The sequence below is a fragment of the Mesocricetus auratus genome, unplaced genomic scaffold (genome assembly GCF_017639785.1).
Source record: "Mesocricetus auratus isolate SY011 unplaced genomic scaffold, BCM_Maur_2.0 Super-Scaffold_100003, whole genome shotgun sequence".
Classification (NCBI taxonomy): Eukaryota; Metazoa; Chordata; class Mammalia; order Rodentia; family Cricetidae; genus Mesocricetus; species Mesocricetus auratus.
Genome location: NW_024429188.1, coordinates 106,401,799 through 106,421,395, shown reverse-complemented (window position 1 = coordinate 106,421,395; position 19,597 = coordinate 106,401,799). Strand labels below are relative to the sequence as shown.

The following is a 19,597-nucleotide window of genomic DNA, read 5'->3' as shown; positions in this document are numbered from 1 at the left end:
TCTTGATACATCCACCAGAAAAATAAAAGAATGCCGAATGGGAATACTCCTTTTGTCACACCATTCTGAGTATGAGCACACACTCGTTGACCTGTCATCTCAAAATAACAGTCTTACCAGTTTGGAGAAGCCATATGTGTTAGAAGCAATTTCAGAAAATAGAAAAGCAGACCAAATGTATATTTTACAATATACAACTCAGCTAGGCTCTTCTAGCCATAAAATGATGACTTGACTTTGCTGTTATAGAGGAGTCTTTTCTTTTTTTTTAAAAGATTTTATTTATTTATTATGTATACAGTGTTCTGTCTGCGTGTATGCCGGCAGGTCAGAAGAGGGCACCAGATCTCATGACAGATGGCTGGGAGGCACCATGTGGTTGCTGGGAATTGAACTCAGGACCTCTGGATGAGCAGTCAGTGCTCTTAACCTCTGAGCCATCTCTCCAGTCTTTTCATGCGTCTCAGAGCTGTCATTAAAGAAGAATCTGTTTGTGAGGCAGATCCAAGCAGCAATCTCTCCTTCCTTTTTTCCTTGGTCTTTAATTATGAAAATATACAACTAGCCCCCCTGTCCACTTTTCCTGAGTACATGGCATATGAGAATGTTTTTATAAGTATTCTGATTCCAAAGCCAACAGAATCAACATTGCCTAGGAACTGAAAATTTAAAACAAGATGCATGTTTTCGTTTATACTTTGTTGGCCTATACCTTTGAGATATGGTGTTTATAGACCTTTACTGTCCATATTGTTCCACAGAGGCAAAAGAATTGTACATTTTAATTTGAAGTTATCACCTTTAGTACTAATGTGTTAAGATTCTGAAAGGGGCCTGGAAAAATAGCTCAGTCACTGCAGTGTTTCCTTTAGAAGCAAAGGATATAAGATTTATAACAGGGACTCATTTAGAAAAGGCCCAGCATAGTGGCATGCACATTAGCCCAAACACTGGGGAGGTGGAGATAGGAAGATCCTGGGGCTCACTGATTGGCGAGCCTAGCTTCCTTGGGGAGTGCCAGGTCAGTAAGAGACCCTACCTCAAAAAAGAGAATTCAAGCTTGGCTGGCTAATATAATAGGAAAAAAAGAAGACTAGAATGCTTTATTTGTGTCAGTGCTGCTACCATGAAAAGCTGTGAAAAGTAATTAGAAAGCAAATACAGCTAGAGTTCATCTCTTTTCCTGTACATTATAAAAACCTTAATCTTGTGCTTATACTTGTTCTTGTCAGCCCATAATTTTAAATATTTAAGCATACATTACCAAAAAGGAGAAGAAAATTGTGGGCTTCTAAAAGCCAGAGGTTATAAATAGAATAGATTAAAAAATGAGATAAAATGTAAGTGCTCAAAGTGATTTATTATAATGGAAATTTTATTTCATTATTATATTTTCATTATTTGTAAAAATATACATACATATTATGTTTTAACCTATTAATTGCTTTTTAAAATTTAGAAACATTTTTAGGGAGAAAATAGGAATGAAAACATTTTTAATATTCTGTCACCCTTTATCTGTTGTATCTCCTAACTAGATAACTGTCAACATTCCTCTTCTGTGTGTTCTATAATTGTAATGCTTTTTACTTCAATGCAGTGTTTTTTATTAAACATTCTTTTTATTTGTTCTTTGTGTCTTTCACAACATGTATCTCAATTCCTTTTGTTTCCCATCCCTTCATGTCCACCCTCTGCGCTTGCATCCTTCCCCCCAAAATAAAATAAATTTAAGAAAAAAAGAGGACAAATCTCTACATGGAAGCTGCAATGTGACACAGTGAGTCACGCAGTAAACCCTTTTGTTTATATATCTTTACTTGCAAGTGTTCATTGCAAAGAGTCATTGGTCTGGTTCTAGGCTTCTGGTTTCTGCTACTGGGACTCCTCTTGGATACCCTGTTGTTACTCTGTGTCATGGAGATCCTGCAGCTTTGGGTCTGCAGGACTAACACCTTTCTGTACTCCAGCAGATGGGTGGATGTTGCTCATCACTCTGGTTCTGGGCCTAGGGAGTTGCAAGGTTGGTAAGCCTGACATATCTCTCCTGTCTTCACCACCAGGATATCAATGAGCAAGGGGTGGGGCCAGTTCTCCTGCTTTCATGCCTTCAGGGTTGGCTCTCCTGCACCTATACCTTCAGGGCCAACTCTACTGTGCTGCCTAGGTCAGGTACAGGGGCCGGGTTCCTGAGTGCTGAAATAGGTAAGGGTTGGGGGATAGCTCCCTTGCCACCAAAGGTGGCAGGGGCAAGGGGGGGAGGGCATCTTGCCCTCATCACCACATGGCAGACAAGGGAGATGTGGCCAGCTATCCCATTCTTGCACCCTCAGGGCCAGCTCAATCCACACCTCTATCAACATGGTCAGCTCTACTATGCTGCCCTGGTGAGGAGCAGGGCTCTCTTTCCTGAGTGCTGCAGCTGGTAAGGGAAGGGTCAACTCCCTCATATGTTGCAGGTGGTGAGAGGTAAAGGGGGCATCTCTTCCCACCCACACTGCTGTCAATACAGTATTTTTATTGATAATTGTCCTGAGAAGATAGTTCCCCAGGAAAAGGTGCTTGTCAACAAACCTGATGACCTAAGGTAGATCTCCAGATCCTACGTGATGGAAGGAGACAACTGTCTTCTTCAAGTTGTCTTCCAACCTCTATCTGTGTGTCGGCATGCATGTTCTGTTATGGCATGCAAACATACACCTAATGAATTTATAAAATACAATAAAATTTTAGTTATGCTTTTCAAGGAGGAAAATACCTTTTCAGTTTTTCTTTTGTCATATGCCAGGTACATTTCAATTTTTTTCCATTGAATTATGTACATGCCTGCCAGTGGGCAGATGTTCACTATGTTCTTTTCTTTCTTGGAAATTGACTTTTTACTTTACCTTATAAAAACATTAAAGGATTAAATTAAAGGTGCTTAGCTTAAGAAAATAGTCATGATTTTTCTGTCCTATTAGTCTTCTATATTTAAGTAAGTTTCAGTGTCTTTGAAAATGGTCACAACCTTTTCATTTATTTGATAATACTGCACTTAGAATTCCAACATTTGACAAGTCTTAGAAGAGGTGATTTCTTTGGCTATGGAAATAGGATTTCCTTCTTATAACTGCCTAAAAATTAACCATATTAAAGAGTATGTATGTGTTTATGTCCTTGTTTTTAGGTGGATTATGTATTTACAGATAAGACTGGAACACTCACTGAAAATAGCATGGAATTCATTGAATGCTGCATTGATGGGCACAAATATAAAAGCACAACTCAGGAAGTTGATGGAGTATCTCAAACTGATGGGCCCTTAACCTGTTTTGATAAAGCAGATAAGGTGGCATTTTCCCAATTCATATTTTACTTGAGAAATCAATCTTCGTAGGCATGCTTTATCCTTACATAGTATAAATACAGAATTTTCCAATGGGTACATGATACAGACCTTTGAATAATCATTTGTTCTTGTGACTACACCTTTCTTTTATTAACACATTTACCATTTATAAGCAACTAGAACTTACAAGTGGATTTATAGGAAATGACATTTGAATAAAATATTAGCTTGGCTATATGCAGATTCATATTAAAAAATATCAGCTCCTGTAAGAATGTTTTCTCCAAATCATTGAAGTTCTGGGTTTTGCATGTTAAACTGATCAGAGTCTTCTTACACATGAACAATTGCCAGATTGTGACTTAGATAACCTAACTACCTCTTAGGCCATGAAAAAGTTACCACCTTAAGTATAGGTGGTACTACACTGACCTGGATGACTTAATACATATTCTAGGGATACAGACTAGGAACCAGTAATTCTATTAGTTCCTAGATATTTGTTTGAGTATTATGAATTTATAAATTTTCTTTAGTGATCTCCCAGATATTATAACATACTGTCACATTTATTTATTTGCTCACTGTCTGGTTACCTAGTGATAATAATAAAAATAACATTTTTTGGTTTCTGTTCTACAGAACCGTGAAGAGCTCTTTCTGCGTGCCCTGTGCTTGTGTCACACTGTAGAAATTAAAACAAATGATGTTGTTGATGGACCTACAGAAGCAGCTGGATTCACCTATATCTCCTCCTCACCAGATGAAGTAGCTTTGGTGAAAGGAGCAAAAACGTAAGCATTTCTTATACTTCTGAGAAAATGAAACCACAGGAGGGTAGGGGTTCTTTTGTTGTTTTTTCATTTGCTTCAGTGACTCTATCATGTGCCTCTCCTATTATGTAAGTTCAAAAAGAAAATAATGATGTGTTAGTTTCCTTGCCTTTTTTATGGGTCTCAGTCAGCAATCCAAATTGTTATATTATTTTGTATATCATGTAACAGTGGCAGCTTTTGCATAACACTTTATTTCTGAGTGCTGACAGCCATTTTGATGTCATTTGGTAACTGACAATCCAGTTTACCCATGAGATTCAAGATGACTAAGTACCTAAAAGGTCATATACTGTTTTTGCTAAAAAAAATTGGAATTACAAATTGTTTCCCTCTTAAATACAGTAGTAGCTAGTCATTGGTTTGCTCTTTGTTGTCAGCTCATCTTGAAAACTGAATGCAATTGGAGATTGAGATCTTATAGTAGAAGAAAGGAATTTATAAGGGTAGGTAATGACAGTGGAAGAGGAAAGTAATTGTTTCTTGAAGATAAACAGGTTTTTTTTTTGATAGGTTTGGGTTCACATTTTTGGGAAATTGGAATGGACATATAAGAGTAGAGAACCAAAGAAAAGAAATAGAAGAGTAAGTAGCTCCGTGTTGTGATGTTTGTCTTTTCTTAACCCAATTATGAGCATTAAATGGATTCAGAAAGGAATCTCCCATTTCACAGTTTTATATAAATATGGTTGGAGTAGGAAAAGCCATTTTTCATAGAACGTCAAAAATGAGGATTTGAAGTATAAGTTCCAGTTTGGTTTACATATTGTCCAGTAGTCTGAATGAGTCTTGCTGAACTATTTGAAATGTAAATGAATACATTCACTTACAAGTCCCTTCCTTTTTTCCTTTTTAATTCTTCTGTATGATTTAATCTAATTAATAGTTCATCCATACATACACAAATCTAAGCCATCTCATAATGTTATTATATCCTTTAAACCCTTCTATGGCTTCTTACTGTTTTGGGATAAAATGACACGTTTCTGGAACAGCACCAAAGTTCCCAGTTCTCAGCCCTTGCTTACATGAGTACTTCATTTCTTGCTTTTCTGTCATTGAATTTTCCAGACATTGCAAACTCCCCATAAAACATGTGCTGCCATGTGTGCTTTCACACGTTTTCTCCCCTATGCTCTAAAAGTCAGCCCCATTTCCTCATCATGTCATTCTTTTAGAATACAGCTTATACCCGTTTCCAGGAAACGTTCTTTCAATTGGCCTTCTATTCTGTGCTCAAGTTTCTTCCTTTTGAGTATTTTTGATTAAAGTATTTCATGGACATGGAATGTAGTTATGTTACATTATCCTTTATCTCCTTTATAATATGGTAAGTTATTGGAGAGAAGTGTCTTTGGCAGATTCATCTCAATTCCTCAGAACCTGGCACATTGCCTGTCTCATAGTAGGCACTCCAAAATTACGATCACACTGTACACCCTCCAGGTCTAGCTTGGTGAGCCAGTTCTTTGTTTTCCATTCCTACATAGTCACTCTCTTTATAAGTTATACAGGTTGCTGGAGAGATGGCTCAGTAGTTAAGAACACTGGCTGCCCTTCTAGAGGACCCAGGTTCAATTCCCAGTACCCACATGGCAGCTCACAACTGTCTGTAACTCCAGTTCCAGGCAATCTGATACCCTCACACAGACATACTTGCAGACAGAACACCAATCAATGCTCATAACATCAAAATAAATGAATTATTAAAAATAAGTTATACAGTGGGAAAATAAAAATAACTTTTACTGCTATTACCAGCATGCTCTACATGCAGAGAAATTCCAAAGAAAAGTGAAAGTACCAGTTGTATACAAAACTTACTTTCCCACACCCAAAGAGCAAAGCTTTGTCTTCATTAAGATGTTTTAGCCCTGTGCTTTTTCTTATTCAGTGTAGTTGTGGTATTTCACTTTTTTGTCTTTCGTTTCCTAAAGGTATGAACTTCTCCACACCTTAAATTTTGATTCTGTTCGCCGACGTATGAGTGTAATTGTAAAGACCCAAGGAGGTATGCATCTTTAAAATTTGACTTATCTTTTTCTAATTGTAAGATTTGGTTATCAACTTTTTGAGAAAAGGAAACATTTTATGTAGTTTAGGAATAAGTAGTCTTGCAGATTTTACTGAAACAGCACCTCTGTGTCACTGAATGGTCTGGAATTCTCAATTATAGAAGTCGAGTACAGAGAGTGGCTGGTTTTCAATCCTTCTCTACCTCGCTTATTCTCCTACTGCTTTACACTCCTTGGAAGCAAGTAGAGATGTATGATTAACCCAAGTTTCTGGGAAAGGGCATTTTTGTTTCATTCCAGAGCTAAGAACTCTAAAAGAATAAAACTTGCCTTTTCAGAGAAATGGGTACCATCATCTCTAGGCTCTTCAATGTCTTTGGAAGGCACTATAGTAGTTTGTCTTCTGTTCAGATTCTGGAAGTCCCATGGGAAAGTACTCCTACTTTATTCTCAAGCTCTCAGATGTATGTATATGTGTGCACATGTGTTCCTTTGTCCTAAAAGGTTTATTTTCAAAATATCCTTAGTATTAATTCTGCCACAAATTCTTTAATGAGTAGAATAGGAAAATGGAGACAAACCCATTGTGAAACATGGTTCATTTTACTCATGCTTTTGGGATGGCTGCAAAGTCATGAGATTACTTTCAGTATATTTCCATGAAATTTGTTTATGACTTAAACACACTTCAGATGTATGATTAGAAATGAAACATTTAGCATTTGAATACTTGCTGCTTTTATGTGTACATATCTATACCTATATTCTTCTGCAAATGGTAAAATACCTACAAAAATGATACGCAAAGGTCAGTGATCCCAAAGCTACACTTTTTAATTTGTTCAACTATTTACCTCATAAGGATAAAGTACTTTTTAATGCTCAACAGTATATAATCTAAAACTGTACTGATAATATCAGCATTCCACAAAAAATATTCTCAAGTACTTAGTACAGCCAATCAAGCAAGTGTTCTTCTAGTTTATTCAAAGATGAATTCAAGGTGATGGAACTTGAGTTTGGTTTTTGTCTGTAGGTCATGACTGGCTACATTTTTGAAGATAAGTCACCTGGAGTTCCTTGATACAGCCTAGTAGTTCATGATTTACTAGGAGGAACTTTAGCAGGGGTACATGTAGTAGTATCTGGTTTATTTATTGTGTCTATAATGTTCTGGAGGGATGGTGATTGTTCTGATAAACTAAAGCTCTAGATATTTCATTCCATTTGATTGAACATTGCAAAACAGATTCAAAATAGATAGCAGCTTCATGAGAGAGGCTAAGTTATCTCTTCTTAAAATCTTAATACCAGTCCTCAAATTCTAAGTTGAGTACTTTGGTTCTTTATTTTAGGAGATATACTACTTTTTTGTAAAGGAGCAGATTCATCTGTTTTTCCCAGGGTGCATAACCATGAAATTGAGTTAACCAAAACCCACGTGGAACGTAATGCAATGGTGAGCCTGTGCCTTCCCCTTCAATAAGTAAATGGAGAAATGCTGGCTATAACTATGTTTATGGTCTTAAAATAAGTTAGTTACAGTTCATTTTAGTTTATTTTGTTGTCTACTTTTTGTACTTGGAAATTTGGTTATATTCCTATATTCTTTTTTTTTAATAAAAACTTATTCTGGACCAATATTGTGGTCAGACCTAGTATTTGGTAAAGATGTTTCAAGGATCTTTTCAAAAGAGCTATTAGTTATTTAGAACTTAACTGAATGTTAACTTTAAAGTTACATGTGTCAGAATTTCTCTTGTACATATAGGTAAAGCAAATGCATTTAAAGAATATGGCTGGAGCTAGGGAAATGGCTTCGCGGTTAAGAGCATGCACTGGTCTTGCAGATGACCCGAGTTTGGTTCTCAATACCCATAGTGGGTAGCTTATAACTACTTGTAACTCCAGCTCCACTGGATCTCATGCGTCTGGCCTCCACAGTAACCTGCACTCATATGCACATGATCATACACAGATACATACTGACACACACTCAACACATAATTAAAATAAATCTTTAGAAAGTGTATGACATTCATTCAGCTATTACAGAGGTAACTGTAGACTTTCTGCTTTGCTTCTAGGATGGCTATCGGACTCTTTGTGTAGCCTTCAAAGAAATTGCTCCAGATGATTTTGAAAGAATTAATACACAACTAATAGAGGCAAAAATGGCCCTGCAAGATAGAGAAGAAAAACTGGAAAAGATTTTTGATGAGATTGAGACAAACATGAATTTAATTGGAGCCACTGCTGTGGAAGACAAGTAACTAGATGCTCTTACTAATTTTATTTTTGAGGTTATAATATAATTACATGATTTCCCCCTTCCCTTTCCTCTCTCTAAAACCTCCCATGTCCAACTCTACTTTGTTCTCTTTCACATTCATGGCCTCTTTTTCTTTAAATTGGCTGCTTGTGTGTATATTCCTAAATATATAAATGCCTACTCAGTCTATATAATGTTACCTGTATGTTTGTTTTCAGGGCCAACCATCTGGTATTGAATAACCGATTGGTGTGCATGTCCCCTGGAGGAGACTGTTTCTCCTCCCTCAGTCAGCATTCCTTCATTATGTGTAGTTCTTTATCTCTTCCTGCACTTTCCTTGAGCCACATTAGCATATCTATCATCTTTGTTCAGGTCTACTCTTGTTATTTTAATAACCAGTCACTTAAGCAAGTGTGACCCACATTAGTAATTTATTCACATGTTTGCAAATATCTCATTTGGCATTGTCATTTGTGTAAACCTAAAGTTTATTTTACCAAGTATAGAAAATATAACATTTTAAACTCTAGAAATATTTTCAAATTAAATACATGTATCTTGGAAAAATGAATCTATTACCAATAGAATTTTTGAATATTTACTAAATCGTCTAGTTGTTTATGTAACTTTTATTAAAAAAACAGCCTTACAGTGCATAAAGCAGGATTCTAGTGTCATTATTTGAGCTGTTGCCTAGAAGAATGTGTAAGATTTGGTAAATGAGCAGAAAGGAAATTCATAGTAAACAGCACAATAATTTAACCTTCAACAAGCCAGAATATATGTTTGAATACTTTAAAATAGGATTAAAAATAAGACTTAAATATCTAAGCTGTGCTCTGTCAGACATTGTAGGACTTGGTCAGTGATGGTTTAGCATACTGGTTGCTCTTCCATAGAACCTGGGATCAATTCCCAGCATCCACATGATATCCATAATCATCTGCAACTCCATTTCCAAGGGATACGATGCCTATTTCTGCCATCCTTGGGCACCAGGCATGTACATAGTGTACAAATATATGTGTGTGTGTGTGTGTGTGTGTGTGCAGAAAAAAGGCTATGCACATACATTACATAAGTGTTTTAATTATGAAAAATTACAGATATATTCAACCAATTGAAAGTATTAAAGTTATTATTGTTTTTATTTTGTTAATATTTATTTTTGCTTGGCACTTTCATACATGTATTTAATGTAATTTAGTTACTTCATCCCCATTAATATCTCTCATCCTAGTCCTGCTCCCATTGACCCCTTCTTAAGAACAAGGTTTCCTCCTATTTTCATGTCTGTTTCCTTTTCTGTCTGTCTTTCTGATTTTGTTGTTGTTTGATTGATTGATTTGATTGTTTTTTTGTGTTTTGCAACCCACTGAGTTCAGTTAGAGTTGTTTGCATGAGCAAGGGCAGCGTAATGGTGGCTATGCCACTAAAGAAAATGACTATCCTATTCCAGCAACAATAATTGTCAATAGTTCCTCAGAGAGTAACTATGTGCTCCCTCACCATCCATGATAGAATCATTGATAGGTATTAATCAGCACCCGTTGTAAAGAGAATCTTCTCTAACCAAGATTAGCACTAATCTATTGATGGGGGAAGTCCTGTGTATATGTCAATAAAGCACTGTTGGCCTTACTTGTTTCTTACTGGCTATCTCTCACTTAAGTATTTACCCCATAATTGTTAATCTAACTATTTCTCTTACCGGAGAAATTTCCGGGCTTCCTACCCCATGGCGGTTACATCTCGACTTCCTGTGTTTCTCCTTCCCAGAGTCCTCCTGGACTCCTAGTCCCACCTATCTTGGTTCCCTGTTGGCCAACAGTGCTTTATTGACATATACACAGGACTTACCCCATCATCCTATGAGTATAAATATAAATATTTAAAAGACAGTTTGAGACCATGTCTATTTAATAAAAAAAAAAAAGTGGGTTATCTCTTAGGGCCTAGGGCCTTCCCAGCTATAGACTTTTGACATGAGTTTCCTTCCATGAAATGGGCCTCAAATACAATTTTTAAATATTTATTTATTTTATGTGTATGGGTGTTTTGCCTACACATGTTTTGGTAACTGGAGTTACCGACAATTGAAAGCTGACATGTGAGTACTGGTAATTGAACCCAGGTCCTCTGCAAGAGTAGCCAGTGCTTTTAACGACTGATCCATCTCTCCAGCTCCCTCAGATACAACTTTTAAAAAACAGTTGGTTACTCCTATCAATCATATTCATACTCTTTTGCATCAATGGACACATCTTACCTGGCAGGTTGGTATTGTAACTCAAAGAGTTCATGGGTACAGAAGATTCTTGATAGCGTTTCTCTTCTAGCAGCCTAGTCAAGCACTCTGAAAGCTAGCAAACAGGGAGGAAGCTTGCAACTCAGTAGTTCTAGCTTTGATTTATCTGTCCTGCAAGCATTGTGTATGGTATCTTCAGCAATAGGGTCTTAGCATCTAGTACTCATGAACAACCAAGAACCATGGCAAGAGCTTCTTTTGTTTTGGGGGACCTCTGGAACCTCACATTCACAAGGAAGGACCCAGAGATATGGCTGTTCTTCCAGAGGACCTGGGTTCCAGTTCCAGAGAATCCAGCATTCATTTCTGGCCTCCTCAGACCCTGTATGCACGTGGTGCACAGACACACATGCATGCAAAATACCCATTCACATATAATGTGATGTATTATGATATGATATGTAACATAATTTAAAAACTTACAGGGTGGCATTTGTGGATTTTGATTTAATAACCTATGACTTGAGGAAGCAACATTACCCAGCCATTCCAACTCATTTATAATCTTCACTTTAAAAATACATGCAAATACAAAATAACATGCAGGTACATTGAAGTACTCAAACAAGTACTTGCCAAAACCCAACGTCTACACATTTCAATGAACTTCTATAACTTTTTCTTAAATTATATTTTATTACTTATAAACTATCAAGTTTGAATATGACTTTTTCCATATACCCCTTTATTTTTTTCATTTACCTTTTTGCCCAATCTCCTCTTTTTTTATTCCTTCTCATCTCCCCTTAAACCTTTCCATCTTCAATTTCTGTCCAGAAAGTTTTTGATGTTTACTTTTAATCGTGTGTGTGTGTGTGTGTGTGTGTGTGTGTGTGTGTGTGTGTGTGTGTGTGTGTGTGTGTTGGGAGTGAGAATGTCATGTATGTGGGAATGCCCATGCAGGACAGACATATGATCTCTTTTAGCTGGAGCCACAGGCTGTCGAAACCCATCTGATACTAGGGTCCTCAGGAAGAGTAATACATGCTTTGAACTCGTAACCATCTCTCCAGCCCCCTCCTGAATGTTTCATTAATATATACATTACAAAAAGATAAGAAGTTTCATGTGACATTCCCATACATGCATATATCTTAATCATATTCCCTGCTTTTCATGTTCTTTCCTATCTCCTGTAGTTCCCCTTTCCTTTCCTCCTCTTAGCAAAATTTATTTTGTAAAATTTCGTTGATATTTTGGTGACTGAAAGGAACCCAAAGAATGTGTGATTCTTCTATTCTTTATCTTTTAGAATTGTTCTTAAATTCTCATTGAAAATTATTGGGTTTCCTCTATTTGTTTATTTACTTTTCTTTTTATGAGACAGGATCTCAACTATGTAGCCCTGGCTTAACTGGACCATGTTTGTTAGCATCAAACTCACAGATCTACCTGCATCTGCCTCCCATGTGCTGGGATTAAAGACAAGTTACCATACTGAGCAGCTTCCCTAATCTTAAAAACTCCTCAAAGATAGAAATTTAATAATATAGTCCCAATATCTAATTAGAATGTTTTAGCTCTTTCCATTTTGGAACATGTTAAGAATTTGTGTGGCTCACCCAGGCATGGTGGTACATTCCTTTAATCCCAGCACTTGGGAAGAAGAACTGGCCAAGTGCTGGGAACTCTCTGTGAGTTCAAGGCCAACCTGATCCACATAGTGAGTTCCAGGACAGCCAGGGCTGCATAGTGAGACCCTGTCTCAAAAGAGAAAAAAAACTGCATGGTGAGATGTCATAAAAAATACACAATTTAGTAAGAAAAGCTTTGCCAGAGACAGCACAACTGTGATAAGGAATCAAGATTGTAGCTGTAAGAATGTTTGTTTCAACAGATTCTCTTCTGTCATGAATGTTAGAGGTTAACAAGGCTTCTTTGTGTCGGTAGGCTGCAAGATCAGGCTGCAGAGACCATTGAAGCCCTGCATGCAGCTGGCTTGAAAGTCTGGGTGCTTACTGGAGACAAGATGGAAACAGCCAAATCCACCTGCTATGCCTGTCGCCTCTTCCAAACCAATACTGAACTCTTAGAACTGACCACAAAAACCGTTGAAGAAAGTGAAAGGAAAGAAGATCGATTACATGAATTGTTAATAGAATATCGTAAGAAGTTGTTGCATGAATTTCCTAAAAGCACTAGAAACCTTAAAAAGTAAGAAAGTATATCTACTTCCGATTTTTTCTACTTCTTAGTTATATATTGATACAAATATAAATAACAGATGCTTTTGTAGAATGTTCTATTTGCTGTAGTTTATCATTCCCTGTTGATGTATTCTTATAAATTAAAACCTTCCCCAGAGTACTTAGTTAATGGTCCATTTGAGATCATGTGTCACTTTTACCTCTCTTAATGTAAAAGAAATTTAGATTTCTTAAGATTAGTGTGAAAGCTCATTTTTGTGGGTGGGGGGGATTGGCATTGCTGTAAATTGAACTTAGGGCCTCACACATTCTAAACAAGCACTCTACCACTGAGTTATCTCCAGTTCTCAGGGTTTTTTTAAATGATTGTATAATTCATATGTACAAAAAACATAATATTGTATATAATAATAGGTTAATATGATATTTTGATATATGCATACACTGTATAATGTTTAAATTATAGATAAACATACTTTTTTTCGAGAGTGTTTCTCTGTGTAGCTTTGGAGCCTGTCCTGGCAGTTGCTCTGTAGACCAGGCTGGCCTCGAACTCACAGAGATCTGCCTGCCTCTGCCTCCCAAGTGCTGGCACTTTTCTTTACAGTAAAAACTTTCAGAATCATTTCTTCTTAACATTTTGAAATTTATATAAATTAGTTTTACCTATTGCCACCACATTCTACAGGTAATATACCAGAATTTCTTCATCTTTTCTAAATATTACTTAATGTAAAGGGAGTTCTTAATTGGTCTAAGTAATAAAAACCAGGAGTCAGAGATAGAGAAAAATGCTGAGAGATCAGGGAGAAGAAGGAGCAAGTCACAGCCCCATACCTTACCTCCTTTGTGTCTCAGCAGACAAGAGAGCACGTTTCTGTTTCTCCCTGCTTATATCCTGTTTCCGCCCAGCTATCCCTTCCTGTCTGTCTGTGGAAACCTGCAGACCTCTATGGTTTAGCTAGTGGCAAGCTCAATTCTCTGACTCTCAGGCAGGCTTTATTTGTACAAGTAAATGTTACCACAACTTCATACCCTTTGATCAGCTTTTCCCCATGTTTATATGCACATACTCCCCCAGCCTTTGGTAATCTCCCTTGTAATCTCAGCTTCCATGAGAGCAACACTTTGAGATTCATATGAATAAGATAATATACTATTTGCCTTTTTGTGCTTGGATTATTTTCCTTATTATATTACACATAATATAATGAGTTCCAGGTCATCCATGTAGTTGCAAATGACAGAATTTCATTTCTTTGTAGCTGAATAGTATTCTATGTTATGTGTGTCCCATATTTTTCATCTGTTCAATAGCTGATAGATACTTAGATTGTGTACATCTCTGGACTCTTGTGAATAGTGCTGAAATGAACACTAAAGTCCATGTGTCTCTTTGACATTTACTTAGCTCTTATATATAATCAGTAATGAGATTTCTGGATTATAACAGTAGTTGTTTTCATTTCTTTTTTAAAAAATATTTTAAAGTAGTTCAGTTTCTAAAGATGTAAAATCTGGAATACAGTAACATCAATCTTAGTAACAATTTCCACAATTTTTGAGGTGCCATTTTCCATGTGGATTCTTGTGCCTCAGTACTCCAACAGGAACCAAATAAATAAACTTTGATTCTGTCTTCAATAATAAAAGATTTATCGAGGCTACGGGTTTCAAGAAAAGCTTTTGATTCACAGTAACTCAGTGCCTGGAGATAAGGCGTTCTTCAATTCTTCTCATTTTCTAAGTTTATTGCTTGAATTTAGTGTAGCCATAAGTAAGTTGAATTCCTTTTCTGGAATATCAGGAGTTGTACCTGCAGTAATTGCAGAGACCTCTTGTAAGAAATAATGTTTTCTCCCTCCCCCCCCAAGAGGGGGTTTGAAGAGATTCAGTGGTTAAGAGTATGCACGTAGAGTACATACCGCTTTGTCAGAGGACCTGAGTTCAGTTACCATCACTTACATTGAGTGACTCACAACCACCTAGAACACAAGCTACAGGGGATCTGATGACCTCTTTTGGCCTCTGCGTGCACCTGCACTCATGCGTACATACCCATACACATATAATAAAGAATAGACTAAATCCTTAAAATTTGTATTTATTTATATTTTATGTGTAGCAATGTTCTATTGTTGTGCTATTCATTGTATATGGTTTGTGCCAGTATACAACAGAGCACTGAATTCCCTAGAACTGGAGTTATAGGCCGTTATAAGTTGTCTGATGTGGGTGTGTAGGTGCTCGGGACTGAACCCAAGTCCTCTGCAAGAGCAGCAAGTGCTCTTAATTATTGAGCCATCTCTCCAACCCTATTTTCCATTTCTTAATGGAATACTATTAAGTGCTTTGTATGATTATTCTCATTTAAGCTTTATTAACAACTCAATTAGGCAATTTTAATTCTCTTTATAGATAGAAACTGAGGCTCATCAAGGTAAGTAACTTCCTCAAACTCATACAGTTGGAACTGAAAAAGTTTGTACAATTTCTGAGCCTGATCTTTAAAAAAAAGCTAAGCTTATACATAATCTGTCTACATATCTAATGTTCAAATAATCTTAAAAATTAATAAACTATTAGACTATGGCCTATTTTAAAATAACTGCTATTGTTCCGGTACCTGATAATGAGATTGCATATTCATATTGCCTATGAGAAATGTTTCCTGTCTTTCTTTAGTCAGATAACATATATGGTTAGTCCAAATTACAATGCATGTTTCTTGTCAGTTTTTCTGAGTTTGCTTGGGCGGCTGTAGCAACAACATAGACAGTGAACTGGTATAATTCTCACAGTTCTAGAGACCAAACGTTTGATCAGAGTGACATGATTTGGTGAGTACTTTCAGATGATAGGTTATTTTGATGTTTCTTCTTCAAATGAAAGCAATTATCCCAACACATGACCCTAGTTAAACTTAATTCCAAAGACCTTGTCTCCTAATAACATCACATTTGTGGTTGTATTTCAGAATTTTGAGGGCACAATTAAGTTCATAACTGACACAAATCCCATTGTGAAGATCCTACTCTCATGATCTTATCTAAACCTAATCAACTTTCAAGAACCCCACCTTCTAACATCATCACAGTAAGGATAGGCTTTCAATACATTTGAGTCAGTCCTTAACACTGTGTAGTACTCAATTTGAATTAAGCCAGCCATTATGGAAAACTTCTGTTTTTCTATGTTCCTGGTTATGTGTTTAGAATTAGGCATAGTCTTTTCCCAAGTTAATAGGCTTCAGATCCAGAATTCCTTTGCCAGCTTTGTTCCTTTCCTTTCTCTAACTCATATTATCCGTCAAGCCTTAGCCATGCTTCAATTACCACTGATATTTCAGATCCTGTACCTAGCACCATATATATTCAAAGCCTTAACCCCCTCTGCCAGATAAGGTCTTTAAATAAAGCACTGTCCATATCACAACTTTACCCTGAAATCTTTGTTAATTCTCCATTAGTCACAGATACTCAGGTCATATCAAAGGCCTGAAGTGGAATTAATTTGCTTTCTAGTGTGCCCAACATGCATTTTCTTTTTTCACTGCTTTCTTCTCTGCCTTAAATGTGACTTCCAAGTACCTCACCTCACAAAGAAATGACCTCCTGTGTGGATTCATTTTCCCAGTAACTAAGTGTGTACCATTTATTATGTTGTTTGGTTGTATATGTTCCCTTATATATACTTCTGTCATTCTGTGGAGATTTCTGCTCCCCAAGGAAAAATTAGTAATTCTTTTTAATTTTTCTATGGTTATTGAACCCAGGGCCACTTACCTGCTAGGCAAACAGTGCTACTGAGCTATAGCGCCAACAATCCTCAATAATTGTATACATATATATATATATATATCCACATATATATATATAACTATTATTATAAGTTCCTCCATATGACCTACTTTTTGCTGGTGTTTACAAATATTTCTTCATTTATTGTTTTCTGCTCAGTGAGCCCTGAGTAAATAATAAAAAAGATGTTTTATTGCATTTGTTTGTTTGTTTGTGAGAGGGACACACACACACACACATGCCACCATATCTTTGTATGGAGATCAGAGGACTGTTTATGAGAATCAGTTCTGTCCTTCAGCCATGTGGGACCCAGGAATCAAGATTAGGTTATCAACTTGGCAGCAAGTGCATTTATATATTGAGCTATTTTACTTGCTAAATACACATGATTGATGGCCCTTAATTACTAAGTGTGCTTACAAAATTATGAAACAAAATATTGTATAAATACAAAGAAATATAGAATAAAGAAACAATGAGAGCATTAAAGTTTTTTCTATTCAAAGTTTGGTTTATACAAAAATATAGGCAGGTGATTAAAATGCAGAATTTAAGATCTCACCAAGATTTATGGAGTCAGGATCTACACTTTAATAACATACCCAAGTAACTCCTCTACACAGTAAACATTGGGTGGAATTAAAGTAGACAACTAAATCTATGACTATGAAATTTTCCTGTACTTTCTCCTTCTATGGGAGTGATTCTCAAAGGTCACCCGAGATTGTTTGAGCAGAAATTAAGTGTATGCTGTTTTACTCCCCTTAATTGCAACAGAAAATTGATTGAATCTGGTCTTTTGTAAGCGTGTGTGTGTGTGTGTGTGTGTGTTGTTTTGTACTTGTGTTATGTATGTATTAGTCACTTTTCTATTGATATAGTAAAACATCACTCCCAAGGCAACTTATAGAAGTTAAGTGTTTATTTGGACTTGTTTCCAGAGGAATAAGAATCTGTGATGACAGTCAGAGGCATGGCAGCACAGACAAAAAGCTAAGAGCTTATATTTTTATTACAAGCACAAAGCAGAGATAACTAACTGGAAATGTCATGAGGCTTTGAAACCAAAGATGTTATTTTTTCTAGCTAGGCCACATCTCCTAGACCTCCCAAAAACCATGCCACCAACTGGAAACCTAGTGTTCAAATGTCAAAGCCTGAGGAAGACACCCTTATTCAAACTACCTCAATGTGCATTCAGATTGAGATCCACCCAAATCTGTCTCCCACTTAATATCCCTCCTCCTGCCTACAAATCCCCTTCCCATATTCATGACTTTGTTGATTGCTTAGTTGGCTGGTTATTTGCTTGCTTTGCTAGTTTTAGAGAACTACTCTGTGACCATGGGTTTGGAACTGATATTTTGAGACAAGGGCTCATATAACCCAAGCTGGCCTTAAACTTTTGATCTTTCTACCTCCATCTCTCTTTATATTTGTTTTCGTGGCACCTAAATACCTCTTAGTCATTGTTAGACATGAGAACTACCTAAGGAATCTTCAAAATATAATTGTGCAATACCAATTTGTACCAAATGGTCTACAAACTGTATGGACAGTTTTTTAGTATAGGTAGGCTAGGGTTAAGAACCATTAAGTGATGTAGAATATTTATATAAATGATGTAGGTATGTATTTATATACTTTTGTTTCTTTTTTGATGTTTTTGAAACAGGATTTCTCTGTATAGTTCTTGCTGTTCTGGAACTCACTTTGTAGACTAGGCTGGCCTGGAACTCACAGAGATCCACCTGCCTCTGCCTCCCGAGTGCTGGGATTAAAGGCATGTGTCACCACCATCCAGCTGTATAATGTTCTTCTGTTTTGCCCTATTTGAAAAACCATGTTCTCCATAGAACCTTACTTTTGTCATTCAGGCCCCTAAGTCATTTTATCTTTTCTCTGTTTTCCTAGCAGTTCAGAGTTAACTTATTGTTTATCTTCATCAATTTTTGCACCTTTTCATAATAGTTTAACTGATTGATCTATAGTTCAAAAGACTTATTTTAAATTTTTTATAGAGTCAAACTGCACAACCACCTTCGTTTTTATACTTCTTCGGACTTAAAATCAACTATGTGGGCTGGGTATCCCTTGGCCCTGTTATTTCTGTCCTTAATACTCTATAGGCTTCTTTATAGGCAAACTTGGTAAATCTACTTTGTTCTTTTTGTTCTCTTCCTCATTTCTCTACTGGAGTTGACATTATCAATTACATTCTCCCTAAAACTCTCCTTCTTAGGCCAGTGAAATAGTTCATCAGCTAAAAGCACTTGCTATAGAAGGCTTACAACCTGAGTTCAGTCTCCAGAACCAACAATAAAAAGAGAGCACCAATACCAGAAACTTGCCCTCTGACCGTCACACATGTGCCATGCATGTGCATATATATATAAATACACAATAAAATTAAAAAAAAACATTATTTCTTGATTTCTGTGATGTCCACCAAATGCTGACATTTCCTCCTCCCTTGACAGTGCAGTATCTTCATTTTCTCCCTAATTAAACAGCTTTTTTTTTAAATTTTAAATAGCTTGTTTTACATGTCAATCCCAGTTCCCTCTCCCTCCCCTCCTCCCGCACTCCCCTTCCACCCTCCCTCCCACCCTATTGCCAAATCCTTCCACATAGGGGATATCTAGAGTCTATCATTTTACTCTTGGTAGGGTCAAGGCACTCCCCTAAGAGTCCAGGCTGAGAGAGCATCTCTCTTTGTGCTATAGGCACATGAAGACAGATTGTATACCAGGGATAGACACTGATCCACAGCTCAGAGCCCCATAGGTTGTCCAGGCCTTCTCACTGACACTCACATTTGGGGGGTCCAGATCAGTCCCATTCTGGCCTCCCCCCTGTCGGTCTGGGGTCCAAGAGCACTCCCC

The 19,597-nt window shown here is 36.8% G+C and overlaps 1 protein-coding gene across 8 annotated transcripts in view; it reads left to right on the top strand.

Moving 5' to 3' along the window:
- Nucleotides 1–19,597, top strand: part of Atp11c (ATPase phospholipid transporting 11C) — a 175,621-nt gene that overhangs the window by 112,005 nt on the left and 44,019 nt on the right. For all 8 annotated transcript variants that reach the window (XM_040744669.1, XM_040744670.1, XM_040744671.1 and 5 more), the window contains exons 13-19: nt 3,170–3,331; nt 3,974–4,125; nt 4,678–4,749; nt 6,102–6,175; nt 7,535–7,638; nt 8,267–8,448; nt 12,653–12,916. In XM_040744669.1, coding sequence (XP_040600603.1) covers nt 3,170–3,331; nt 3,974–4,125; nt 4,678–4,749; nt 6,102–6,175; nt 7,535–7,638; nt 8,267–8,448; nt 12,653–12,916 — 1,010 coding nt within the window. The remainder of the gene's footprint in view (nt 1–3,169; nt 3,332–3,973; nt 4,126–4,677; nt 4,750–6,101; nt 6,176–7,534; nt 7,639–8,266; nt 8,449–12,652; nt 12,917–19,597) is intronic.